Consider the following 27979-nt stretch of genomic DNA (forward strand, 5'->3'; position numbering starts at 1 on the left):
TATATTCCTAGCAAGCAACAAAAGACCCATTTGACAGACAAATAAGGCATTAGACAGCAGTTAATCATGTTTTTTAAAGATGATGGTAAAATTGAGCTAGACTGGAAACAATCAGAATACCTATAATTTAAGTTTGCAACTTTAGTTGAAAAAAACAACAACAAAAAAAACGGTTTCACTAAAATATACATGTAATTAACAATGCAAAGAAACTCTTGATTTAAATGTTTTATTTGTTAAGATTTCAATGGAATAACATGAAGGCTACACGAAGGCCCTCAGAACAAGGCCCTGACAGCATCCTAAACAATAAATAGAGTAACACACTGGATGTTAACTGCGCAACACAAGTCAGTCTTTTACACACAGAATGCCTGATGGTTTGAGAACGACCTCCATCATCACTTTCTCTTCGAGCTCCAGAGGCAGGGGAGGTGCAGGTTGGCGTCTCCATGCACATACACGCACACACAGAGGGGAAAGATTCCAGTCTTCATAAAAATATATATATACTGTATAATAATAACAACAACGTTTCATGTAAAGCACTAAATGTCATCTGTACCTCACAAAAGTCAGCTCCCATTTGTCGAAAAGAGCCAGACGCACAGCAAAAAATCATCGCCAAGGACAGTTACCTCACGATATGTTCTTCGGTTTGATTTTTTTTTAAAAGGAAAATATGCAAACGTTTACAGAGTTAACACTAAAGTAACCACTGCACAGTATGTCCTCAAACTGTTATCACTATGCAAAATAAAAACACAGGATACATTTGATTACACCTGCTATAAAAGAAATGTAGCACCAAACCGACCGTAATGCCGCCTAACTAATCAGGAGTATGAAGCAGAACGGCTCCCTTTTGAGCATTTGAAACGCAAGCTGCGCCTTTCCACTAACAAACCTTAAACTGGACTGGCCTCGGAGTTTCAGAAATAAATACTGCTCGTACCAACAGTTCAAATGTCTGAAGACAAATCGCATAAACTGGCAGCAGCATGGTTTCCACAAACTCTCCCACCACCAAACAACTTCTCGTCTCCAACTTGGTTCAACATTTCATTAGCTTTCCGCTCGCCTCCTTCAACTCTCTCCCAGCGCAATGAGGAGAGCGCATACCATCGGCTGCACCTTCATTTCCCACGTACTGTATTTCATCTATATTCCAGTCATAGTCACCTGTACCCAGTAAACTTCAATCTTGATGTGTTAAAAAGAAAAAAAGCCCTTTGCGTTGGTCCCATACAACAGTATTTCCCATCAGTCTATGTAAGCAACTGAACTGAGTGCTACTCATGCAACAAACTGATAATAATGCATAAATCTCCCTTTCATTATATCCTGCAGACTGAAACAAATGTTAACATTTACATCATTAGTCAAGAAAAAAATGCACAGACCATTAGAACGAAGCTGAGAAACATTAACACTTATACTGGCAGCATCTTTCAGTCTTCTCGTCCAGATCTTTGTTTCATTTATAAATCACACTTGAGTCTGAAGAGTCTGTCTGACGTCCCAGAGGCCCAGCCCCCAGACACGTAATGCCAGATTTAGTTTCCGTTGATCTCCATGGGACCTCCCTTAGTTATAAGCAGGCTCATCCGACCCACAGTGCTGGCTGCACTCTTGATCACCTCCATCCATCTGTTGAAAGGAGACAACAAATGTCAAATCTGGCCTGTGGGATGTACGTCAAAGATGGAGATGTTGAGCAAATCTAAAAATAAAACAAAAAAAACCAGCAACATACCTTTCAAAGGTGTACTCGCTCTCTGCTCTGAAGAAGTAAACATGAGACTTGAACTGCAGTTTGAAGACGTACTCCTTGTGAATGCTGTCCGACTCCTCGGGGGTGCTGACCGTGTAGCCGAGCAGAGGGAGGCTAGCAAGAGGGAAGTCGTCCTGCAAACGTCGGGCAACAACAGTCACGTCTCACCTCAGTTACATGGTTTCACATGGTTTTATGTTACACCGGAAATAATAAAAATCACTAGGAGGACAGGAAGGCTGACCTGGTGAGTTTTGTAGAAGAACAAGCAGAAGTTGGTGAAAACGACCCAGAGTTTCTGCCAGCCGTTACTGTTCTTAAACTTCCTCAAGAGGTAGCCTGACAGTTGGTTCTACACAGAGAGGAAGAGAAAGGAAAAGGTTACACATCCATGACAGGCTAATGGTGAATTAATGCTGAACTGTAAATTCACAGTGACTGATTTGCAGCTAAACTGATGACGGAAAATGTGTGTGTCAGGACTGTCAAAGGTAAGAGCTGACGCATGCTGCCCATTAGTGTGGTAGTGTTAGGGAGCAGATTTGTCTGTGAGAGCTCCTTGTTATGCACATGCAAGCAATATTAACTCATCAAGAAATGCAACAATGTGTCAGCAAAGCACTGACTGCTAGTAAACATGGATACAGGGAACACGAACTTCAAGATGGCGCCCATGAATTTCTTTTATGCCAAAAGTTTTCTGACTTTCTGACAGTTTGCGTCCGTGCCGTGCAGGCCCCAGCATGTGCCACTCACTGACCCAGCCCCTGCAGTCCCAAGCGGTCCCCAGACTTTACTTTGGGATGAAACAGAACTTACTTTTCTTGCAAAGTTTTATTTCCATAATTTAAAGACTCTTGTAAGAAAGAGTTTGTGTTTGCAGTTGGAGTTGTCTTTGCAGTTTTATAAGGGTGGCCAAAGGTGAAAAAAGGTTGTTGGGCTGCAGGGAATTTTTACATTGCAATACCAGAAAATGGTTGCCGAGATAAATTAGCAGTCAGGTTTTTATGAGTAAAGAAGTGCATGCTTCCCATTTTGATAACTCTAAAAATACAGTGCCTTTGAACTGATCCCACATTGTGGTATTCACAACCTTGATCAGGTCATGACTTGTAGTGGGTTTGATGTTTTCAGTTAATATATTTTTTTGTGGTTCCATTTTTCTCTGCCTTTCAAAACAAACAAATTATGCGGTTTTATGTCCTGCATTATATTACCGGGTGTTGGCCTGTTAAATTGATTGCCTCGGTGGCTTCTAGATACCAACAGTTGCCTAGCAGCGGTGTTTTCATAACTTCTGGCTGATGTCATCACAATACATTTTGTTTGTCTGCAATCAAACTCCATGTGGCACATTTAAAGTGAGACCGTGTAACTGTTGAATAAAAACATCCATCCTATCTGTGTTCATCTGATAAGGCTGCTCAGTACATCAGGGGTTTGGTGCTGCAGCCTCTCTTGGTCTGATGTGAGCAGTAGCTTGTGGTTGTTAGCTAGTGTTAGCTAATATTAGGAAGCATGAGGAAAATATTGCTGAGTCAGTTTACTGATTCATGACTGCTTGTGCTACTGGAACTGTCTACTACTTAACCGTTTACTACAATGCAGGCTTTGTTTTTCCCCACTGGTTTTGTCAGCTCTGTGTGAGATCTATGAATGCAGCACGATCAACATAAATAGGTCCGGCAACAAGCATGAAGCCATCATACAGGATAAAAATGTATACATTTTACATCATTTGTTTTGTTCAGATCAGATTTGTCAGCATCTCAATGTAAACAGGAGACACAGTATGATTCTATCAATACATGAACAAATAGACTATGTTTGTTTGTCGTGGGATACTGTAATTAACTTATTACATAATGAAGTATATGAGGACTCCATCCTGGGCCGTGGCTCTAGTACCTGGTTCATGCGCAGGTAATCAGTGAGAGAGAGGTTCTGGTTTCGGTACCAGCAAACATGTGTGATGGTGTTTGGTCTTTGGCCCTGACCGAGGAGATAGCGAGGAGGAAGCTCTGGTGAGACAGCCGGAGAGCCGAAGGCTGAGAGGGTGAAGAGACAAAAAAGGCAGAAAGGGTGGAGAAAGTGTTAGCATGTTAGTTTTAAAAGGAGAAGAAAGGGGAGTAAAGAGCCAGGTAGGAAGTCCTTCCGGGTCTGTAGAGTGAAAATGTTAGTGTCACAGAATGTACCTTGCGTGCACATTATTAAAAACAAGAAGAAGAAGAAGAGTGGTCTAGGACAAAGGAACTATTTGAGTGTTGCAGAAAACACTTCAGTAAAACAGAGATAATGGAAACATGGGGAAAGGGGGTAGATTAAAAGGGAAATTAAAAGACGAAGAAGAAAAGGTAAAGTCCTGGGTTGAACCCCAGAGCCACGTTTATCCACTCCACTGACACAGTGTTGAAGAACAGTGTTTACATGGTGCTTGTGATGTGTGTGTGTTTTGGCATCCTTGATTAGAGAGCTTTTGTGTGTAAATGGGTGTGTGTGCATCATTGAGGGCAGGGGAGGAGTACCTCCACCGCCAGGCTGTGATCAGACATAGACACACTGGTGTTGCGGTGCCAGCACACATGCATGGTTGTGTTGGCACGGTGGTGCGTCTGCTTGTCCAGGGAAGTGCGGGAGGAGTTCATGTCATCCTCCGACTCCTGCTCCAGAGAAACCTCGTCAGACGATCCTAAAGGGAGGAGAAGGGGGAGATGGGAGGAGGAAGAGGGGGAGGAGGAGGAGGAGGAGGAGGTGGTGGGACGGGAAATTGTGTGGAGCACAGGGATTAACTGTACGTTCGAGTTTGGTTTGTGTCCCAAGGGTTTGGGTTGCTTGTGTCTTTTAGCTGAGCTGAGGAAAATACAAAATAGCCACAGGAAGCATGCATTTCCACTCAAGGTACGACAGCTAGTGACGTCAATGGAAAGCTCTTACTGTTGGAGCGATCACTCAGTCCAGCGTCAAGGAAGATGCTGGACTTCTCTTGAGACTTCTTGGACATGTCAATAGCCATGTTCAGATCCTCAATCCACTTCCCCATCTCCACTTTAGAGCTGAAACAGGAAGAAGATGTGACAACAATGAAATACTTGTTGGCATAAAATCATAAACGCTTTTCTGGAGTAGAGTACATAGCGCATGGAGAACACACACATCCAGGGTCTGTTACACATGATGTTTTCTTTTAAAATGATACTTCCAGTTTGTTATAACTCTTTATACAGCAAAACAAGTTCTGAGAATGAAGTCTGACAGGATAAGAAACATAAGCAGATGATCCGTTTGTGTGTTTTTCTGGTTTTATATCCAGACAAAGCTGTTAAGAAAATCTGGACAAACTGTGACGAACACCGTAAGCTGAGCCAGAAAGCTGATCTGCAAAATATGATGGAAGGTTTGATTAACAATTCTATGTTCACCACAGCTTTCCTTTCTATTACCTTAGAGGTTTCTTCAGAATCCGTTTTAACGTCATTTTTTTTCCCTTTATCAAAACATTGCCTCATTTCCAGACCTGGACACTCAACTTGATGAGTGTGTTTCTACTGGCAAAAGGAACAGGGGTCAGGAAAGGACCAGGAAAGTACACTGGCCTCCAAAATCAACCCTGCGGTTAAAGGGAAAAAAGAAAGGTGGTGCCTTTGTCCAAATGTGTCGTTTGAAGTATTGTTTAGACAGTAAATATGTTACAGGACGTCCCGTTTGAGTCTCACATTAATCTGTTTACAAGGCGCATCATGTGCCAAAGGACTGCATGACAGTGTATGACAGTCAGACAGGTTTATGAAAGCTCATCATGGCCAAATGTGTGTTTACCTCAGCGTGCATGTTTTTGACTGGTCAACTTTGTATTTTGGGAAAAGTTGTGCCAAAACTTTTATTTTGTTTTACGTCTCACCTGGCAGCCACAACGATAGTCCTCTGAGCAGAGTAAATGGTGAAGCAGTGGGGGACTGACCACTCGTTTTCACTTTCCTCAACCTAAAGGCAAAAAAAGATAATCAGAAAAAAACAAAACAAAACAAAAAAAAAACAGGCGCAGTGACTGCCTTCTCATCAACCTTGGGTTACCGGGCATGATTTAAGTTTAGGAACAGAAAGAGGGAAACAAATTCCTAACGTGTGACTCAAGTCATGGAGAGAGCTGCCATAGAGCTTCTACTGGAGCATCTATATATCTAGATGTAAACTGCAGTAGGGCCATGTTCATCTTTTCCTCCAGCCTCCCATTAATACAGATGTCAAAACACACACACCCATTGCTTTTCAGCAGGGGGCACCTCACCACGCCCCACTTATGTTTGATCACTGGAGTCAATTACATAACAGTTGAGACGGGCAAAGACCAACATGTTTGTGTGCCTCTAGCCATCTGCTAGGTGTGCTTTTTGATTTGTCTACACAAGCTTAGGAGAAGAAGGGTGGGGTTTGGGCATCCAAGCTTGCAGAGCTCGGAGGACTTACCGGTGCGTCCAGCACTATGAGCTGCAGCCAGGAGTGAAGCAGAGACAAGTTAGGAGACCTGCGCTCTCCCTGCTCAACATATCGTAACATCCTAAACTAGCGAACACATCTCATCATCAGGTATTACTAGTCCTAGGACACTGTGCCCAGAGTCACAGGGGGATTTCTACAGGACTGATGTCCAGAAGGTTAAATGGAGACCAAAGTCAAGGTGAATTAGAGCGTATAGACTCACGATCATGCCATGAAGGGGCAGCTGTCCATGCACTTTGAACTGGTTGGTCGCTGTAACACCTTTGCTTGTGTAGAGGAGCATGTCTGAGAACTGAGATGAGAAAAACACAAACATTAATAGCCGTTTAAATACTAATAATTACAGGAGATTTAGACTTTAAGCAGTAGAAGTACTAATTGTACTAACCAGGAAAAACATTCTCTGCTGCAGTCCCTTCTTGGTGAGCTTGTACAGGCACCCCTCTCGAATGAACTCCTATGAACAAGAAGCTGGTTAGACACTGGATTTACTCTTTATCCGGTATACCAGCGCCCCCTACCCAATGCTCTGGGTCACTGCACTCACCCTGCCGGGTGCTGTTAGGTTCTCTATACCAATAAGGTCTCTCTGCAGCTCAGTCAGCTTCTGGAAGTTCTCCAGCCGGATAAGACTGCTCTGAAGCTGAGTCGCTATCTCTGCCACCTCCTTCAGAGCCTCTGCACGGAAACACAAATGAGGATCCAAAATAGCTACATTACCGACTCCACAGAAGAGGAGCTTATCCAAAATTCACACACACTTCATTTTGATAAAACAGCCTGTCTCCATTTGTTTGTATTTGTGCAATACAAAATTATCATTTGAAGTAAAACAAAAACTTAACCAAGTGGATTAATGGGATGTTTGCTAACGATTTGTGCTCAGTCTAAGAAAATAACCACATTTACTAAAGTACAATTAAAAAGTAGTGGTTCCATTTAAGATACTTCACACTTCCACTAAATGATGAACTGTTTTTTCTTTTTTTAAAAAAACTTCATACGTGTCTTACATATAGAATAACGCATAAGTATTAAAGAGTGCACTTTTCCAGTCAGTCGAACAGACCTGCTTTCTCTTTTTAAAACTGTCAACACAATTCAGTTTTTCTGCCCAAAATATGACCTACTGTAACACAATAAACTGTATCTACTATTACTGCTAATACATGAATAATAATGGAAACTCTGCAGGTAGCCAATTTTAATGCAATTAATTCTCATGGTTGTGATTCTGTACTTTTGCTTATGTAAGACTTTAAATATAGGATTTTATTCCGTGTGGTACAGCTGTATTTCCCACAAAAACACACTGTTCCATTATATATTTAAAGAACACATACAATCCAACAAAAGGAGGTGCAAAAACAAAAGCTCTTCCATTCTCCTCCTACTTATGTCTCTTTTTAAAGCTACTGCACATAACTGAAAATTCTTGACATTTAAAAACAGTGGTACTCCTACTCTCACATAAATAAAAATGTCTGCATACTTCTGTAAAGCTCCATTAAAAACTGACTGTTGCGAGGTGGTGTGGCATCAGCGCTGTCATAGTTAAAAGGATTTAAGGGAAAACTCACTCTTGCAGTCGTCATAATCACGGTGGGTGGGGGAGTAATGCTTGCACAGTCTCTCCAGGATGAGTTTGTAGTGCATGAGGCGCTGGATGGGCTTGAGCAGGAATGTGTTGAGGGGCAGGTAGCAGACCTTCTGCAGTTCAAACTCTTTGTAGACTGTCTCCAGCTTCTTCAGCCTCTTGGAGGCTTTCTCCAGCTCTGTTAACACCTCATCGTGCTTCTGTAGAAAGCTGGTGAATTCCTGGAGATCAAATCAAACACAGGACATCTGGTTTGTTAAACATGTTAAAGAGAAGATATTTTAATTCAAGAGCTAATAAAGTTTTTTTCTTTACCTTAAGAGCACACATGTTCTTGAGCATCACATCACCAATCCTCTGGTAGTCACCTTTGACATGAGCATTAGAGCGCCCCTCCCTGAGGACACACAACAGATTTGTAGATTTTCACTTGGCTGCATCTCACCAGGCAGGACATCTGATCAAACACAAAACACAAAGGAGCACCTACCAGAGAGCCAGCCTCTGGTCTAACTCCTTCAGGAAGCCTCGGTGGAACTCGTAGATGGGGTCAATGTTGGAGAAGAGGAGGGTCATCAGGCCTTCAGGCATGGCGTTTTCTTTGATCACAGCACTGCGGAACCACTGGCAACAGGACAAGGACAATAAACTACTGATTCTTATATTATTTTTTTAAATTTTAAGTCCAACATTATACATGCTGAAATCACAAAAGCCCATCAATTCTAGTATTTGGATATTATGTTGATGAAACGTAAAATTCAAGTTGTAAAAGCTTTTGTGATCTTAAATTAGATCTTCAATTAACTAAACAACCCAGTCTATACAGAACAGAATGGGAAAGTGAGGCTGTTGTAAAATGGAAACTGATCTAAAATAGACTGTAGACAGCGGAGATTTATTTATTTAATTTATTTTATTCTGTATGTTGTTTATGTCTAATTTGAATCCTATAGACTCACCACTGTGATGACCTCGAGGTCCTTCAGGTACGTCCGCTCTGTAGTCAGAATCTCTTTGGCAATGAAGTAGGCCTTATCGGTGGGATATCGCTGAGGGAAGAGAGGGATGTTAGTCTTTTATAATTAAGGGCAAAGGACAATGTTTCAAGTAAAACTCACTTTCCCTCCACTGCAACAAAAACATCCTATACATTTTTAGGAAAACAGAATCTGTGTGTTCTGTGATTTGGGATTGTGAGGGCGCAAGCGTTGTAACGGTGGCATGTAAATCAGTGTACCTTCCTTCTTCCTTCCTCCTCCTCCTCTAGCCTGGCATTGCCGCCCACCTCGCTCAGGAGGGGGCTTTGCAGGGGCGACGGGGCCTGGCTTGGCAGGCTGAGGGTTGACATCTGGAAGGAAGGCGACAGGCAGAGAGGACCCTTGGAGGGTAAGGGTGAGAGCTGAGGGCTGTCCACCACTGAATCTGTCAAAGGGTGAAAAGAAAAAGTATTTAAGTTAAGTGCTGTAGTCATTCAGGTCAAATAAATAGTCTGCCAAAATAAGGTTGCATGTGTCAGGAGGAAAGTGGCAAAGAAAAGAATCCCGAGCAGTAAAGTACTTCACACAAACAGAACAATGATTTTTTTTTTTGAAAAGAGCAGAGTCAATGATCATGCTTTCTACATGCAGTCGGCCATAACACAACAGCATGTTTGGAACAGTTCTGTACTAGGTCGCACACAGTTGAACAGATAATGTCAAATTCATCCACATATAACCAGCTCACAATGATCTTATTTCCTCTCAGAGAAAAACACCGCAGCGGATTTTTACAAAAGCAAGTGGAATGGCTGATCACACACAAAAGAAAGGGGAGAATGCAAAGTAGACCGAGGCAAGTAATGGTTCCCACATTTTCCCTCCACCATTGTTTTCAAAGCCCTCTACAAGAAGGACAAGTGATTAATCGTAACTTATACAAGCCTGGTTCCATTTCAGACGACTGGCTCTGCCGCTTTTGTTCTGCCAGTGAGAGTTTCCACACAACAAACCAGAAAACAAAACAAGCAGATCAAACGGCAGGCCATTCTCTTCAACGAGTCATGGGTCACCACAGCTGTTCTTCCACTTTTATTACAGAGAGGAGAAAAAAAGAAAAAAAAAAAACGAGTGGGGGGAAGGCTGAGAGGGGAAAAGAAAAAAAAAAAAAAAAGACTCACTACTCGACCCGGAAATAATTGCTCACGCAACGACTCATCAGGAATGTGGCTTGTCTGGAGGGCAAAAAGTTGTTTATAGTTTATTTCAAGTGCCCCACGGGGAATGGCAGGAGAGGGGAAGAGAGCGGACGTCGAGCTCCACAGCAGGAGGACGGGGGTTTGCTGAGGAATGACTTGGCACACAGCCTGTCCAAACAGGGAGCACACACACACACTCAGCTGGAATTAGGTTGAGGAATCTTGTGTACGACTCCGACCCAACCCCCAACAGCATATGAGACTGTGGCCACAAAAAAGAAAATTTACTACATTTTTTGCGTCAACTTGGTGCAAGATCATCATTTTCCAATGTTGTAACTGGAAAACAGTTAACTGCAGATTCTATGCAGGGACGTTACACAAGAAGGACTAACTTTACGTTAACATTTTGGAGCGTTTGGGACGTTTTTGACTGAAAAATGTCACAAATTATTCAAATATGCTTAAGGAAAAGACGTCTATACCTGATACATGTTTAGTTGCGCTTTCATTCCTCTTTAACAGTGAGGTAGAATTTGTTCTCCATGATCTGGACCAATAAAATAATGTCTACCAACACATGTGAGAGAGTCAGTTCCCTTTTGCTCCTTTGATTTCAGTCTGCATCTCAAAAAGAAGTTTAAGTCTGACATTCATGGTACCCAAAAGTGATTACTTTATTCTTGAGAGTAACACATACAAACATTAAGTACAGGTTGTATATAATTAGTAAATATACATGTTCAGGATTAAGTGATGATTACTTGGAGCCTAAGTGCAGTTAGGTGGTTATAATCGTCAGCCTGTCACTGATTCAATCTTAAGAAATGTCAGGGATCACATGGTACACAGAGATCAACCATCAAGACAAACTTTTTATCAGACCTGTCAACTATATGAGGTTTAAAGACCGCATCTGTAACAAAACAACGCTCTATGCTCTCCAAGGGGAGACAGAAACACTGTCCACACTTATGGCTGAGAGTTTGCTAAAACACGTGTGATAAATTCTCTCTATTTGCCTTCCTTCAAAATGACAATAAGAAGTAAAAAGGTGAGTAAAAAAAAAAAAAAAAGGCAAAATCTTAAAAGCACTGTATATACCATATATATCCCCCTTTCCACATAGATATTCAGAAGACACTCCATGAATAACAGGAACATCCACCTGAGATAAGAGCATACTGCATGAAAAGAGTGAACACAAGTGCTTTAAGGCACCACGGTGCAAGTGCTGGAGACAAACGAGATTCTGTAGCGTGTACGGAAAAAGGCAACTTGACAGAAATCCAAGTGAAGTCTGACATCGGACATGCTAAAGTCAGCTTGGACTCTGCACGTCCTAAGGCCTAGGGAGTGAACAAGATTGATAAAAAAAAAAAAACACTGTGTGTATGCCAATATGTTAGTGACTAATGACTGCAAACCATTATTCCTAAACCAATACTGAGAAAACTATAATAACCCAGCTAATAAAAAAATAAAAATAAATCATAGCTAATGTGCAAAAGTCCCCCGTCTCCTTCCAATAACCAGAATATCATAACATTGGTATTCTGAAGGTAGCTAATGCCAAAACCCCGAAACATGCTCAAAGCTAAATGCCAGAAAAGAGACAAAGCTGTTGTACCAGCAGTACACGATTAGTACCTACTATACCAGAGCGACTTTAAAGTTAGAAGTGAAAGTGTATGAAAGGCACTACATTGTTCTCACTTCTATTTCTTACTTAGGAAGTGCTGCTATGCTGTTATTGGTGGTTTACTATAGATCATACATTCATATCGTACAAAGTGGTGTTAACAGTGTACTTAACGGCTCATTAGTATACTGTTTACATTCGTTAGCGCAGCTCAAAATGAAGCAAAAATGTTAGTTGGCGTCAACTTTGGTGAAATATATAATTTCTAAATCCTTCAGAAATCATGCACCTTCCACACAGGACGTACGCTACATGCTATGGACTGCGGTGACGTGAAGAATCCTACTTCAGCCAGCAGGTGTCAGTGAGGCACAGAAATGAAAAGGAAAAAAGGCTTCCCGGCATGTCTTGTTTATAAATATAGAAAGCCTGCAAGGATCTCTCATTTTTACCCTGAGATTAGAGACAGAGTAATGATTATGTCTAAGAGGTGAGATTTAATGGCCAGGGGTGGGTAGATAGGGAGATGTACTTCAAATTAGGATATCCAATTTCTTAAGCTTGACTGTCGATCACTGAATCACTAAAAAGTTCACCACTGCTTACATGTTTCCTTTAGATATACGTGTTGAATTTTGAGTATAACGGCAGGTGATCAAATTAAAAGTTTAATCACAGCAAGCGAGGTCAATCTAATAAGACATTCCTATGCTAATGTATACGCCTTTTCTGAAATGCTGCAAGGATATGCCCCCAAATGCGTACTCTACGTTTTCTCTAACAAGCTTAATGCTGTAATTAAGACAAAATTCCCAGAATGTGATAGGCTAAAGTTTTATAAGGAAATAGGAGTGATTTAGAAAAAAAAAAAAAAAGTAGCACCTCAACCCGGTCACGGCAGCATTTGCCAGGGGGACCGGGTCAAATCACTGACAGAACAGAGATAACACTACCGACTGCAGAGAAAACGATACATAGAACTGTAGAGGTTTTCCTCCACCATTATATCCAAAATACAAACAGAAAGATGACTGGACACCAGCAATAATTCAGTCTCACATGGTGCAACCATCTCTTTTTCAACAGCTAAAAGTGCAGCTGAGAGTTAAACGTTATTATTATTAAATGGTAAAATGTGTTGTTTATATTAATTTACCATGTCACAGACTGGTTTATCTATAACTGGACAACCCTGGACTAAGGCTTCAAGTGCTGTAAGGACCCGTGCTTTACATTTTAATATGAGGAGATCCAGAGGGGTCTGCAAGTGCCAGGGCCTGCAGGTTGTGGCACTGAAGGAGGAAGCCCTCTATTCCACTGGTCCCTGTCAGGGGGTTACTATAAAACAGGTTCTGCTCAGGGGGAAGGACACTGTCAGAGCCCCAGTCGGAGTCTGAATCAGAGCTGCCATTCCCCGAGCCCTCAGTTGCAGTGGGAGGGTAGCTGAGCTGCTCTAGCTGCTCTACCAGATCACTGAACTGCACAGCAGAACTGCTCTCAGAGCGCACAGAGTATGCTGGGAAGTTGACCATTGAGCTAGCCTCTGACTGGATATCAGACCCTGGTAGACGAAGTGAGGAGGAGTCACCGCCTCCATAGCCCACTGACATGGACTCACCTGCAGAGCTGAGCCCCAGGTTGTCCAAGGAGCTGCACTCGGAGCGGTTATTAGCCAAGGAGCTGGTCTCAGAATGGCCAACAATGCTATCAGGGAAGGTATTGGTATTACCATTCAGGTCCTCAATCCCCACACTAAAGATCCTATTTTTGCTGAGGTCAGATTCCTCCACAAAATCAAACTGATCTACTTTATCCTCAAGCCCATAAGTGTAGGCCTCTGCCCCCCCACCGTAAAATGAAATTTCAGTGGGGTCATCGTCGATGAACTCCTCAGTAACCTGCAGTGGTGAGTTCGACATTGAGAACATGGGATTCTGTTTCGTACGTAAAAGCTCTGCCTCAAAAGCCTCAGGTGTAAGAACCCCCTTCCTCTTCCCCCCACCCCCACCCACACCCACAGAGCACCCAGTTCCTCTTTTCCCACCACGGTCATTATCCTCATTGGCATTTTTGGAGGGCTGTGATTGGGAAGTGCCACTCTCTACACACACAAACAAGGGGCTGCAGTGTCCTGCTGCCTGATAACTAGGGGCACCTTGAAAAGCGTAGTGTGACGGGGAAGCAGCCTTGACGGGTTCTTCCTTCGGAGGGCTGGGGGGTCTGGTAGCTTGCAGAGGGGACTGAAACTGCTGGTGCTGAGGCGAGGGAGGCACTGGAGACTGGCTCAGTGTGGACGAAGGCTGCGTCTGAGGCTGCAGTTCTGTTCGTGGGAGAATGCTAGAGACGTGCAACGGGTGGAAGGACAGAGTGGTGGAAGAAGAGAAGCCTCGAACCCTGAGACTGTCGTTGAAAGACAAGCTCTGGGGAAGAAAATGCAACACAGACAGGACAAGGAAAATACAGAATGAGGAATATAATAATAGAGAGGAGACTTGCATCAGTTTATCCATTACAGTGCAATTAATGGAAAGTTTTGGTTTCACATGTTGCACAAAACACTTTAGCCAAGTCGCTCCACGTACCTGTTTTGGCACATCTGTTGCTAGGGAGCGAGCAGACATTCTTATTTTACTGTTCCTCCTTAACAGAAGAAAAAAAAAAGAGAGCCCACATCAAGATTATTACAAATAAATATGGAAATATTTTCTAGTGGATGCTAAAGATGAATTAGAAGCAAAACAACTTTGCTTTTTTTTTTTTGATAAACACACACCTCTGGTAAGGGGTTCTCTTTGCTCCATTTTCCCTGACATATTCCACAAGCTGTTTCTGGGTCCTTCCACTGACAGAAAGAGTCATGAGTTTAAGAATTTATTTAACAATTAAATGACAGAAACCCATGAAAGCCAAAGGTTTCCATAAGCAGGCATTGAAGAAATGACATTTATGTGAGAATTTAATACCTGTATCTGAAGGAGGAACCTCTAGTGAAGAGGATGGTTTTGGTTTTGGGTTGGGGCTGGTCAAACAAACGGAAAAATGAGTGGTATTCCACACAGATCTTCCAAAAGATTTTACACTGGTCTCGACTGGCCATCATGAATTCAAGAGTGTCCTGATGGGGGCCCTGCAGCGAAGATTAAAAACGAACAGAATTAAATACACAGTAAGCTGTTCGCAGGGGATGTGAAATCTGATTAAATAACAGACATCCAAACATGTTCATGTCCTGGACAAGGATAGTGATCTTTCTTTAATACTTACATGGACCTCTGGGTGGAGCTTGATCAGGAACCGTTTCCTTTTGAAGCTGAGTTTGCGAATCTTTGACCAGTTGAAGGTATTAATTTTTGTGGTGCCCTGGGAGAAAAATAAATGCAAAGAAAGAAAGAAGTTATCGTTAGCATCACTGTTAAGGGCTGGATTACGGAAAAAAAGTTGATATCAGAGGGGCGGTCACCTGAAAAACCTGAAGCCCCATGTGAGCGACAGCCAGATTGATCTTAGTGCCTTCCCGGTCAGCTGCTGGGTGGAAGCGGACCCCGTACATTTCCAGTTTACGGGCAATCTCCAGGATTTGGAAATCTGATTCAGCAGGAGTCTGGCCCCTGGAGTACACAATGTAACAAACACATTAAGACTAATTATAACAACCTGTCCTCTTCACGCTGTCCCTGTAGCACATATGCAAAACCTGTCTGTAACCTCACTCACGCTGGAGCCCCTTTTCACTCAACGCTTGCATGTTTCCATTTGACCAATATCATACAAAACAATACAATTTTTCAGAAAACACACTAGTTTAATTGTCTCCATCACTGACTGGTGAAGCCATAGTTCATTCAGCTAAACAAAGATGAAAGTAAGAGACAAAAAGAAGAAAGACTACATTTGTGTGACTCTGATCTAAATCATAACATTGTAGAGTAGTAGTAGATAGAAATAAAGCTGAAAAGAGCAAACTGAATATGTTTCAGCAACTCTCTGGTCACAGGACTCTACTTAGCAAATATGTTTCTCAACAAGCTTGTTTGTAATGGCTTACGCACCCTTTCTTCTTATTTTTCATTTTTGATGCATCCTCAAAAATAACTGCACCTTGTGCTCTCCTTAGATGGAGAGAACTCATAACTCTACTACATCTTTAAATACAAGTAAATCTGCTTTCAATCAGTGGTTATATTTATTCATTAAACTGACCTGGAAGAATTTGAGCAGTAAATACATTTTACTTGCTATACTCAGATGTTTGGTCTGACTCTGAATTCTTTATTATGATGGAACATATTTAACTTTGGATATCAGATGCCAAAAGCATAGTCGCATAATAAAACTATTTTTAATGACTGCTACTGGCAATAGTACAACTTTGTTTTGATTTACCACAGAAAATTTAACCAAAGATAGTATTATGACTTGTACGCCTGGTAGTGCGACCTTAAATCCCTTATAACTTCGAGGATTTTCAGAGGCATTTACTAAAACCCTGTGATTACAACCAAACAGCATGTTAGGAAGACATATCCATCCAATCATTGCGCCATTCTAATTTTGTTCATCCGTTAAGCAATGAAATCTCCTTAGGGCCCTCCCCTGCCCCACTGGCCTTATGGCTAATAGACCAGCCAGAGCAAGGGATTAGGACAGGGAACTCACTGCTTGCGCTTCCACTCTGGCAACCGAGGGAAGAGATTAGCACAAGTCTTTAGAGCCGCCTAATACACTGGGTTGAAAGAGCCCCCATTGGCCAAAGGATAGTACTGTGCTTTCAAAGAGGCTGGTGGTGGGAAACGTGCAGTGAGGGGGTTTTTGGGACTCTAAATTGGGGAGAAACCCTTCATTATGTAAAACACAACGTTGGAGTTTCAGTTCAGTGATCTCATCAAACAGTATTTAAAGACACATGAAAACGGCATATACAATGTGACACTGCCAACAATTGTGATTGTGCGATGACATTTTTGTGGCAGAAGCTCAAATTTGAGGAAGTTGAGGCAGTGAAATGTAGTTACACCATCAACAGGCGCGTTCAACTATGCACCACTGGCAACTTAAAAGGCTGGTCGGAACCCAAAAGTCACGGCGGCAATCGATCAGTTTGCATCCAGTGTAATGACATTCCTGTTTCACTTTCAACAAAGAATCAGACTGAAAGAATGCAGTCACCTCAACAGAAAGGCATGGTCAAGAATGCAAAGTATTGAAGTACCAATTACAAAAACTGAGGAAGTGATAGAAATTAAAACTGCATTCCAGGAGCCATTCAGGAGCACGAGCTTTTACTCCAAAGAGGGATACTATTCTAGATAGCAACACACGTGAAAGTAAGTTGCCGAAAGTGACTAAAGAATGAGACAAGAAGACCAGAAACATTATACACAACATCCTACACTATCTTGTCTCATGCACTAATGAAGTGGCTCTCTCCACAATGGACCAAAACAAGGTTAACGTCACACAGGAGGACAGCAAAGTCATGTATTCCATGTCAAAAAAGGTTCATGGTTAATTTCATGCAGCATAAACATTGAATGAGTCGATATGAAAGTTTGGAGAGTCAGCAGGTGTGCCGATTTCATTGCTGCAAGTTATACAGCAGCAACATATTCACTCGAACTGGGCAAATGTCAAGTCAGTTTGTTTGAACTGCGAGCGCGTGTGTTGTCCTCAAGGTAATAAACCTGTCATTTTTCATCTCTTGCAACTAATGGTGTTGACGGTAACAGCGAGATGCAATTATGTAAGGATCATGTGTATTTCCACTCACAAGAGGTTATTCACTGCAACCCACAATAATGTGATCCTGCTTGGCATTGAGGTAAAACAACATGCTGACGTCACAGCCTGCCTGAACATGTGCTTGGGTGTATAAGATAATGAATTCAATTTACTCTCATGACCTGTGTATAACAGAGAAGAATTTAACAGAACAATCTGCTGGCAGTCTAACTTTCAGCTTGTCTATTGTGTGCCACAGATGAGACACTGTGCTGCATTTGATTTACACAGTCATTTGACGGGACTGGAAGGGTAGTCGACTTAGTTATGAGGAAAGTAACCTCATCTCCCGGTTCAGTAGAGCCTTGTTTTCAACCAAAAAAAAAAATAATGGGAGAGAAGATGCAACCACAAGCTGAGACGCCACAGTCAGATCGTAAAGGCAATTCAGCAACATTAAATAGATGTAGGACTCGCCACAAGGGGCAACTCACAGATGCCTGCGGTGGAGCTCCATGATCCTCTCTTGCACTTTCTCTTGGTAAGGCAACAGCTTGTTTGTCCTCAGGAAGTCCCTGTCTGCTACATCATCATAGTCACCGATCTCCGCTGTGGTTTACGGAGGAAGAACAGAAATTCAGCGTTTGATTGCAGGGGTTAATATCTAAAATAATAAACGTGGTTTATTCCCTTTAGTTAAATTTTTTTGTTTTGTTTTGTTTTGTTCATCCAAATGAATCGACAAACAACTACTGTAGTTAAAATACCAGCTTGAAACATACACTGGACAAGGTGAGAGGCCAGCAGAGCTCCAGTATTTTCTGTGCAGATCAGTCTGCCCTCCATCAGATCTCTTTTCATCTGCAGGGAGAATAGGTACCTACAACGAAAAAGCACAACAGCTTAGTGTCCATCTGCTTATGTTCATGAGAAGTAAATGATCACAAACCAAGCTTACCATGGACTGATTTAAGTATCTTTAGGAACATTAAATGTCATGCAACAGCACTAAACTCAAATTTGATTAAGTGTTCACTTAAGAACACGCAGGAGTTAAGATTTTTGACTGCGGGAAAAGCAGTAAAAGAAATCCAAAAACATTTTTAGAGAGGACAAAACACGATAATCCTAAAAAGCCCTGAAATCCATAAGCGTGAGCCTCTGAAAGGAAAACAAAAATCTGCTGAGGTTCTAAATCTCCTCTGCACAGGCATGAAATAAAAGCAATATCCAGTAGGAAATTACATTGACTGACCTCGTGTACTCCTCATGCAGCTGACCAGGGTCAGGGGGAAAGAATTTCACAGACAGTCTAAACAGCGTATTTGCTGGTCCTGAGGAAAAAAAACAAAACATAAAAACAAATCCTCAGTGCACCTACACATTTTCATAAGGTGGAATTTGAGCTAATATTTGAACTCGCTTACTTCTGACTTGTTTTGCAATGGGTTTAGTGGCTTCCAGCCAAACCTACAGAGAAGAAGAAATACAATCATATTCATAATCTCATGAGTCCAAAATCTGACAGACGGTGACAGTGCAACACAAACAACTCTCTTTCTACACTGTGATTGTAGGCTGTGTCAGCGTCTTAACAGCAGAGATGTTGCAACGTTGTTGGTAAAAACTGGCTTCACTGCCTCGCTGTCGGAGCCTCCTTGCCCTATTACATCTGGGCCTGATTGAAGGAGGAATGTGCTAGATCCAGACAGATATACCGAGAAATTGGTATCAGCTGATTTTTGCCTAAATTCTACTCAATTTATAGTAACACATGCTTGTGTAAGGCAGCAAAATGAATGTCGGAAAAGCCCAAATAACTGTTTTGAGTGTCATTTATCAGTTTACTTGTACAGAAAACATTTGCTATTTTTGCTGTTTCTAGCCTTAGAAATTGGATTATTATTTACTTTGTCGATCAAGAGGTATTTTTTTTCTGTGAGCACATCTCTTCCAATATATCTTTTGTCGGACCAACGCTTTACTCTAAAATTCATAGAATAATGATGTAGTGTCTCTTTAAAAAGCTGCAAATCTGCACAAGTGAAAAGTTTAAATAAAGAAAACAAAGACCAAATGGCTGCCACACTTTCCAGGCAGCTATCTTCACTTTCACTTTTTACTCATTTCTGGTTTGAACTTCCTGCCTTGATGTGGACTCAGCAACTGTCTCAGAAACATCTTGTGGTTTGTATATTGTATTATGCTGGGTCACTAACAGTTCATGACTTCAACTGTGGTTAAGCTATTTCCATATGATCAACTACAAAAAAACAACTTTGCTTGAAAATATTTAGTTGGAAGAAGATCCAAACCGCAGAGCATTAGACGCACTGTATACACAGATCAGGCATAACATTATGACCACCTTCCAAATATTGCGTAGGCCACCCTTGTGCCTCTAAAACACTTCTAACTCATCAGTGACTCATGTTCTGTGGTGTCTGGTAACAGGATGTTGTTAGTGGGGGTCTTTGGGTCCTATGGGTTGAGGGGAGGGGCCTCTGTGAATCAGGCTTGTTCCGGTGCATCTCACAGGTACTTGATCAGTTTAGGATCTAGTGTATCTGGTTTAGGTGGGTGGTACATGTCTAAGCAACAACCACATGAATGCCAGGTCCAAAAGTTTCCCAGCAGAACATTCAATTGTCACAAGATGTTACTTTCTTCTCCTGTCAGTGGTCATAATGTTATGCCTGATCAGTGTATTTGCTTCACTGTGTTCAAGGCCCATGCAGTTGAAAATATGAGTTGAAAGGCAAGTGGGTCTTATGAAACAACAAAGGCGCTGTTCTCTTTGAAGAAGATATACAGCGTGTTTCATAACCCCTCTCTGTTGCTTTTCAAAAAAAAAAACTTGTAGGTGGTCTTGAATTCCACGTATGTTTCTGGAATAAAGCAATGGAAAATCTGACAGTTGTATGTGGACAGTTGAGCCAGAAAAGTTGAAAATAGTCCTAGATTATATACAACTCGAGTTCAGTGAAAACAATACTACCTCACTGCCGCAGACAGCTGGAGAACTATTAGCTGAGAAATGACCAGAATAGATGGACCCTGACTCATTGTCTTGTGATGCCTGTCTTAACTGCTGTCTGACTTGACTCAGTCATTTGCAGGCATATTCAAAGAGTCTCAAACAGGAAATGAGCGACACAGTTGCTGGTGTACGTACCCACTTCATCTGCATGTTCTGGAACTCGAGGCCAAAGTAATCACTCTCTATGAGGTTGCCTCGGTGGAAAACCTCAGAAAGGAGGGCCTGTCCAAGGGATCTTGGCTGAAAGGAGAAAATAAAATAGAGGAATGGTTCATTTTGTTAAACTATGTATCAACACAAAGTGCTCTGATGAGTCACCGGACAATAAAAGTAGAGAGAAATTGCACTGGTTTAAATGAAAAATATTTAGAGAATATCTTGAAGAACACAGCTGATCCACAGACGGAGACCAAATTTAGATCAAAAACCAATTTCAGCCTTGGCCATGCAAAGGAAGGCCAAGCTTGTGCTCAAAGAGAACACTGAATACATGCCGTCTGTCTGTGTAGTGCAGGAAACATTTGGCGTCTGTAAATGATCCACTTCATTGTGTGTTTTATGGCCGCGTATGTTCCATCTGTCGATTCAAATAGTTTCCTCCACTTGGATGAGCGGGCAAACTCCAAAAATGAATTCCTACTGTACCGTCGCTGCACAAAAATCACAGGCAGGAAATCTGCAGAAGTTTACCTTCTCAACGCTGTGGGGTTTGTTTTCACTAAATGAAGAACTAATTACTATGTACTAAGAACACACTGCACTTGAGGTTTGGAATCCCAGCCTGCGACTTTTTGAGAAAATTATAGCCTCAAACATCTGGTTGTAATGTAAAATAGTATTTTTAAAAGCCTTATAAAAAGAACTCCTTTGCATTGGCTAAACTAAAGCATTACAACTCAAAGGGCTCCAGGAGATTTAATGTAGTTAGTTGTTTCATTACTTTGATACGATCATATGTTCTGCATTCACAAAATCTATAAATTGCAGGTGAAACCTACTGACACAACATCCATAAATTTAGGAATCTGTTGTAAAATGCCTCCTTTTTCCACACATCCACAGGATCTGGCTACAGCTGATCTCAACCAGCGAACAGAAACTGGTGTGTTAAAATACTTTGGCTGGGGGTGCCTGGGTTGAGAACAGGCCAGACATAGTATCCAGACAGCGTCACTACGTACATTCAAAATGAATCAGCAGCCAAATGTAAGGCACATTTTGGGGCATTTACACAGTTTGACTTAATCAGTGAATGCCTGTTCAGTGTAATCATCTACTGAGCTCTAAGCAGACGGGATCAATATCCGAGGTTCATTGGCAACAGAGTCATTAGAGCAAAACTAAATCTTCCTTGTGGTCAGACAACGCTTCCAAAAAGTAATCCGTATTTCTTTTCAGTGTCCTGTGAGGTTTACAATGAACACCTCATTCTGTTGTAATTTTGTATTAATTCCGGTTCACCCACATAAAACTGCAGATTGGTCAAATTTATTAGAATAAGCCACTACTTCACCATATGAACTCACATAAAAATCAAGCAAAAGTTACAACCCAGACATTTAGTAGCTGCTCAGACAATGGCTGATTTTAACTGCTGTCTGATTATTTCCTCATTGTAGTAGTCATAAGCCAGCTACTCAATGTTGACCGTGTTTTCGGATGCTCCTCCTTTGTGTTACTCATTGACCTTATGCAGGAATGTAAAACAGCCACCACAGAGCCCCAGTCTCAAGGAACAGGAAGATACAACGTCAATATTCAGCTTTATCTTCAACAATCTGAGAGGGAGGGATGACATTTTCACAGACTGCAAGTCACCTCCGCCCCTGACGTGCATGCGGTGCGGTGGCTGCTCACAGATTTACAGTGGACTTGCATATATCCAGCATAAATATCTACATGGAATTTCGTCGAGACTGGTGTGGATAATATTCCCTTCAAATAACTTCCTCATACTGCTCACCAAGCTGGATTATCTCCGTGTGAAATCACTTACTGTTTACTCTGTGGGCCCACAGTTATTATAGCGCTGCAGGAATGCCACGCTTTACGTATGATATGAATATTTTGCAGCAGCAAAAAGGGAGAGAAATAATTCCATGTGAAAGAGGCAATGGACAGCCCCTGAAAAACTTTCAGAAAAACTTTATGCATCACCCTCAAAACATCGTCTGACCATTAAACTTAACACTAAAAAATTAATTTTAATTAAAAACTGAAAAGCCAAACAATGACGGCTCATGATTTACTGTTTTTATACATTTATTATAACAATCTAATCTTTTAACTTTGGAGTGATTCACAAATGCCAAAATCAAATTAGTAATTTAATCACATTACTCATAATTAAAGTTTTGTTATATAATAAATAAAATAAAATAAGTGTGATAAATCAGTGGGCTGTATTTTTAGTTCTTTGAACTGACAGTGAGTTCACACCCAACTTGTGGTCTGGGCCGCAGTCTCATCTCCGTGCACCGACATTAAGGCAGGTCAGTGGGTCACCCAATCACGCTCCAAAAGCAGCAGGGATTATGACAAACAGATGTTTCTCTGGGAGACAAATCATCCCCTGTATATACATGCGTGTGAGTGTGCACCACACCCACTGGAGGGAGAAAACAATCAGCTCCACATCGTGCAAGCGAGGGCTGTATTTTTGCACCTGATGTCTTCCAGCTATTATCAGCAAGCCACTGTAGTTAGCCATGGCACTTGCAGACATAGGTTTCTGATTTATCCATATTCCACTAATACAAGTCAGATCCTGTGAAAATGCTTTAGCTTAAATTACAGAAATAAAGTAGCCTGACACATGGCTTATAAATGCTATATATGCTATATATAGTTTTGGGTCATTTAACCTGTTGCAAGTGCATTCCCTCACAAAGCTAGCATACATACACTAAAGGAAGCACCTTCGCATTATACAGTATGGAGAATTATTTCTGCCTCTGGTGTGGGTGGGCGGGGGGGTGTGGTGGTGGGGGTTTACTTGCTCTGTATTCTCATGTACAAAGAATGAAGAAGGTGGCAAACAAAACACACAGGTGTAACCCAAATATCATCCAACCGAATTCAAATCCAGCACTGGGCTGCATCTTGTATAACAGGTTAAACATGGTCGAGACCTACCAGTGAACGGCAGGAAGCTCTAATAGAACCTCCTACTGACAGCAGGGGAGTGTCGGGGCTTGTATTTGGCACAGTGGGATGTAGCTTGTTTAGGCCTTGCCACCATGAGATTTTCCTGCTGATATACATTTTAAAGCTCTGCACAACAGTGGCCACTTTCACAGGTCTGTGAGGAGACTTTTCAAAGTTAAACCGGCCCTTTGATGCCTTTCTTAGCTTAATGGCATCTTTTATTCCCTGGAATCACTGCTGGACTCTTTTCAATCTCCGGCTTCAGGACACGCCTGGGGACAGTTGGCAGTGATTTTTGTTAGCAGATAAACACTACATGGTGGTAATAAGGATCAGGTGTTTTACAGTGAGCCTTCTGCTCAGGTCACCTGTGTAACCCAGATACTTTGCAGCCTCAGCTCGGCTTCCAAAACATAGAAATAACCTGAGATAGGTGGGTCCTCTTTAGGTGTCAGCCGGCAGCAATAAGATCAGAGCAGAAACAGCAGAGATCAGCATCGTGCAAAGCAAGGCATTGTTTGGGGTGTTTAACATGCTTCTAGGCACAGCCATTAGATTGTTTAGCCACTTCAGAACACAGTGGAATAGTGCTTTGTATAGACGAGAGAAAGTGCTTCTCAGACGTAGTGGTTGTAATGATTAAGTGCTTCTTTTTGAGCATGCACACCAACAGATTCCAGCTATCCACCATTTTTCCAGCCCCTACACAGATGAGACTTTTGTACTGTACTAGTTAAATGCTGTTTAGAAGACAATGAACACCATCTTTTTTTTTTTTTTTTTTCCCCCACCATGTTCAAAGATGCAAACAGCAGTAACACATTATCATTGAATTACTAGTTTTATCGTCTGGCTCTGACAAAATCCAAATGTGGTTTCTGCAGCGGGGCAGGAGTTGAAATTCCTAGGGCAAACTTTCAGCAGGGCTTCACTCCTGTGTGTGTCCCTTCCCCCACCACCCCGACTCAAACTTTGTACTGGCCACGACTGCTCCCTCTGAACTGCTCTCTTAACACCAGAATCTACCCCTCCACCCCAACCCACTTGCTTGTCAACCTTGCTATTTATGTGCTTGTTTGCAAACACTAAAGCAAAGCCCGCTCGGGTTTCCTCCCACCACAGCCCCGACTATAGTGCATTTTCACACAGCTAGGTTCCACATCCCACCCTCAAGCTTTTTTTTTTTTTTTTTTTGCGAGTTTTGAGCTGCGAGTTAACGCCAGCAAAGGGGCTGGCTGTGCCGGATAAAAGAAGCTTGTGTTTCCCTGCCCTGCCTCCCTGTCCAGAAACCACAAGGCTGAGCTTTCTCCTGTGCTGGCTGTGGGAGGGGCCTGTGGACAAGAGCCATGCAAGCAAATGTCTGCTGATGATGACCCATGCAGAGTACCTGCACCAGATGAAGGCCAACAGATCAAAGCACACGTTCTCTGATTTGATTTGTCTGTCTTAGCTCCACATGACATTTTAACATTTTATGGACACAAATAAAAATATGCTAGGACACCACGTGTTTTAACAGCGAGAGATTCACTCTTACATATTTCCGGTTGAAACGGTAAAAGATAAATGACAAGAAGGACAAGACCACAATTTGACACAATTTCACTATTGCTCCACTGCACTGTGAGAGCAGCAGGAGGGGCAGGTGATGAAGACTGTACACAAACGTATAAGATATTTGAGCAGCTGAGCAACCGAAATGCCACGATGAGGGGAGGCAGTTACTTTAAGGCCACAACCATTGCAAACATTCAGCACTGCAATTTTGTATCTATTTTTATAAGCAGTGAAACTACAATTACAGTGAAGGAAAAGTTCTACTGCTTCAATCATATTTTTCTAACTATGGTCAGATAAAACTAATAGCAATACAGCTCCATGGAAGTTCTTTTAACTGCAGATTTAAGAGCAGCTCACACAACTGAAGTGTCAAGCTCTGCCACCATTGACATACTCTTGATAAATGCTACTCTCCCACCAACCCACGACTTCTCAGAATGAATGAACATAAATATTAAGCAATGTCTGGCAGTGGTAAACAACAGAGCCTCTCAGAAGCCATCTTGTTCTTCGCAAACTGCAGTCTGCTCGACAACAGGATTGCCGTCATTCTCCCCTTTTACAGTCATGTATTTCTGTCTGTCACCTCCTACCGACAACATGGGCAGATCTACGCTGAACTCGCAGGGCCCAGTTTAGTCGTCTTTCAGTACTCGGGACACAATATTTTCTTACAACTGACCAGCACACAGACCCACTTCCATATGAACGAAACTTGCATCTGTCACGCTCTATTAGCTTAAGAGTTTGAGACAACATATGGTGCATAAGATTATGAAATGTCTGCCTCAGCAGTGCCCCCAAACTACATCTGCCAGAACCGCTAGTGTTTTGGCTGCAGCAGGATTTAGGACAGTATAAATACACAACCCTATTCCAAGACAATTACTACCTGCCAGTTCCAGTCATTGTACTTCTCCATTAACCAACCACTGAATTGGGTATTTAATCATTGTGGAGACCCTGCTTGGGGATCACTTACGATTTTTTTCCCTCCACAGAAAAGGGCAGGAAACATGCTTTGATAAAGTGGCTTCCTCATTGCTTCCTATTTGCCTTCTGAATGACTCCGGCAGCAACTTGGCAAGTAAACACTGGAAAGCAGAGTGTGGATCTAAATGTTTGTTCAAACCAACTGCTAATTTTTTTTAAAAAAAAAGGGACAAACTTTTCTGTATAGCAACGCAAGTAGAATAAAGAGCAGACAAAACTAAATGGAGACATTTACCTCATGATATCAACAATTCTGGCTTAATGAATGCTGCTGTATATCTTGGAAATGAAACAATAAAAACAGTAACAACATCAACAACAACAACAACCTCCCAGCATGTTTTAATACCTACATCTTCATTAGTCAAATACTACAACTAGTTGAGTAGAAATCACAGCCAAAGACACTAAAAAGTGGCCTGGTGAGTTACACTAAGTTGCCCGAATAAGAAGCCTTAAGGAGGAAGGGATTTCAGCGCCAAAGCCATGTGGCAGCTGTCACCAACCCAAGCCACACGCAAAGCAGGGCAGTCAGGGACTCCCAAGTAAGACGTAGCCTGCTGTGTAACAAACTACTGACTTATCTTGGTGACAATGTGCAACAGCTGAAAAGAAACTCACGTCTGTATCAAAGAACTCCTGGGAGTCGTCCAGCCCCTCCACGCGGATCTGTACTCCTCGCCCGTAGGCTCTGCTCCCGCTGACCATGTTGCCACTAAGGCTCTGGCCCGGCTCCAGAGTGCTGATACCAGCATTGAACTGGGCTCCCAGCCTTGTGCCAGGGGTCTGCAGGACCCGATATGAACCCTCTAACTCCCCCATTGCTGCTCAGGGCAGCTCCTGCAAACACAGAAAGGACAGCAACATATTAATACATGATAAAAATGGCTAAAATGACATCTTTATGATGAGAAGAGTCGTTTATGCCTCTGTTTAAGACTAATATTTTGCATGTTTCCTTCCTAAGAGCAGACTGACTGTCTGAAGTTGTTTGTGGACATTTGAGGTGCATTCATAATACATGTAACGCAAAAAGCTGGAAAATTTGAGATCAAACTCTACAGTTTATATTAGCCATTTATCTGGACTGTATGAAAGAAGAAAATAGACCACTTGAAACATGAAAAGAAACGACGACGTACGGATTTTTCACTTATTAACGTTGGTTACATGTGGGCCCAACTGGGTCAGCAAGACCTGAACGACGTTCACACCGACATTATATCGCGAGAAAAACAAACGGAACGACATTCACGAGCCTTAAAAAAACATTTAAGGTGAGATTCATACAGCGCCCAGTAATTTACCGACTGAAAGCGAACAGAAGTTCATTCACCTAACCGACCTTTCACACCACAAACAACTCGACATATTTGAACAAAATATAATAATGACGCATTTAAATGGCGTTAAACTTACCGCTTTACCCAAATGAAACTAAATGCTAAAAGTTTGTAACAGCGGAGAGGACACTACTCCAGTCCATGGTCGTCGACTCGTCACCCAAAGGAGTGCGCACTCACTCTAGTTTATCATTGGCTAAAGCATTGCCGTTCGCCTCACCATTGGTTCAAATGTGGCTCAGGCTTGTAGGCTGTGGAGCCAAGACTTACCTTCCTTTACTTTAAATAGCGTTCATGGATGGAGAACTCTCGTACGCCTGGAAAAAATATAAAATATCTTTTTTTTTCTTCATAGGGCCTCGTGGATACTTTGAAAGCGGCAAGAGGCCACTCGTGTTAAAAATGGTGTCAACACCAAGAGGAAATAAAAAGGATTGTTTTATCTGATTTGCTTTATCTGGTTTGACTCACAGAGTGAAACTGCCTTTA

The 27979-nt window shown here is 42.0% G+C and overlaps 1 protein-coding gene across 1 annotated transcript; it reads right to left on the reverse strand.

The window, feature by feature from the left end:
* Nucleotides 1-218: 218 nt before the first annotated feature.
* Nucleotides 219-27979, reverse strand: farp2 (FERM, RhoGEF and pleckstrin domain protein 2). Its single transcript, XM_084547743.1, has 27 exons — nt 27567-27979; nt 26769-26987; nt 20583-20687; nt 18835-18877; nt 18663-18741; nt 18190-18287; nt 17902-18016; nt 15150-15297; nt 14954-15049; nt 14653-14816; nt 14463-14531; nt 14272-14329; nt 13845-14109; nt 9109-9293; nt 8831-8920; nt 8359-8492; nt 8184-8265; nt 7852-8089; nt 6819-6949; nt 6660-6728; nt 6474-6563; nt 5673-5755; nt 4709-4827; nt 4300-4463; nt 2019-2126; nt 1757-1908; nt 219-1650 (listed from the first exon to the last, which is right to left on the reverse strand). The coding sequence occupies exons 2-27, from the start codon at nt 26967-26969 to the stop codon at nt 1557-1559; spliced, it is 3180 nt and encodes a 1059-aa protein (XP_084403869.1). The 5' UTR covers nt 26970-26987; nt 27567-27979; the 3' UTR covers nt 219-1556.

The sequence above is a fragment of the Chelon labrosus genome (genome assembly GCF_963514085.1).
Source record: "Chelon labrosus genome assembly, chromosome: 7".
In the NCBI taxonomy this organism is placed as follows: Eukaryota; Metazoa; Chordata; class Actinopteri; order Mugiliformes; family Mugilidae; genus Chelon; species Chelon labrosus.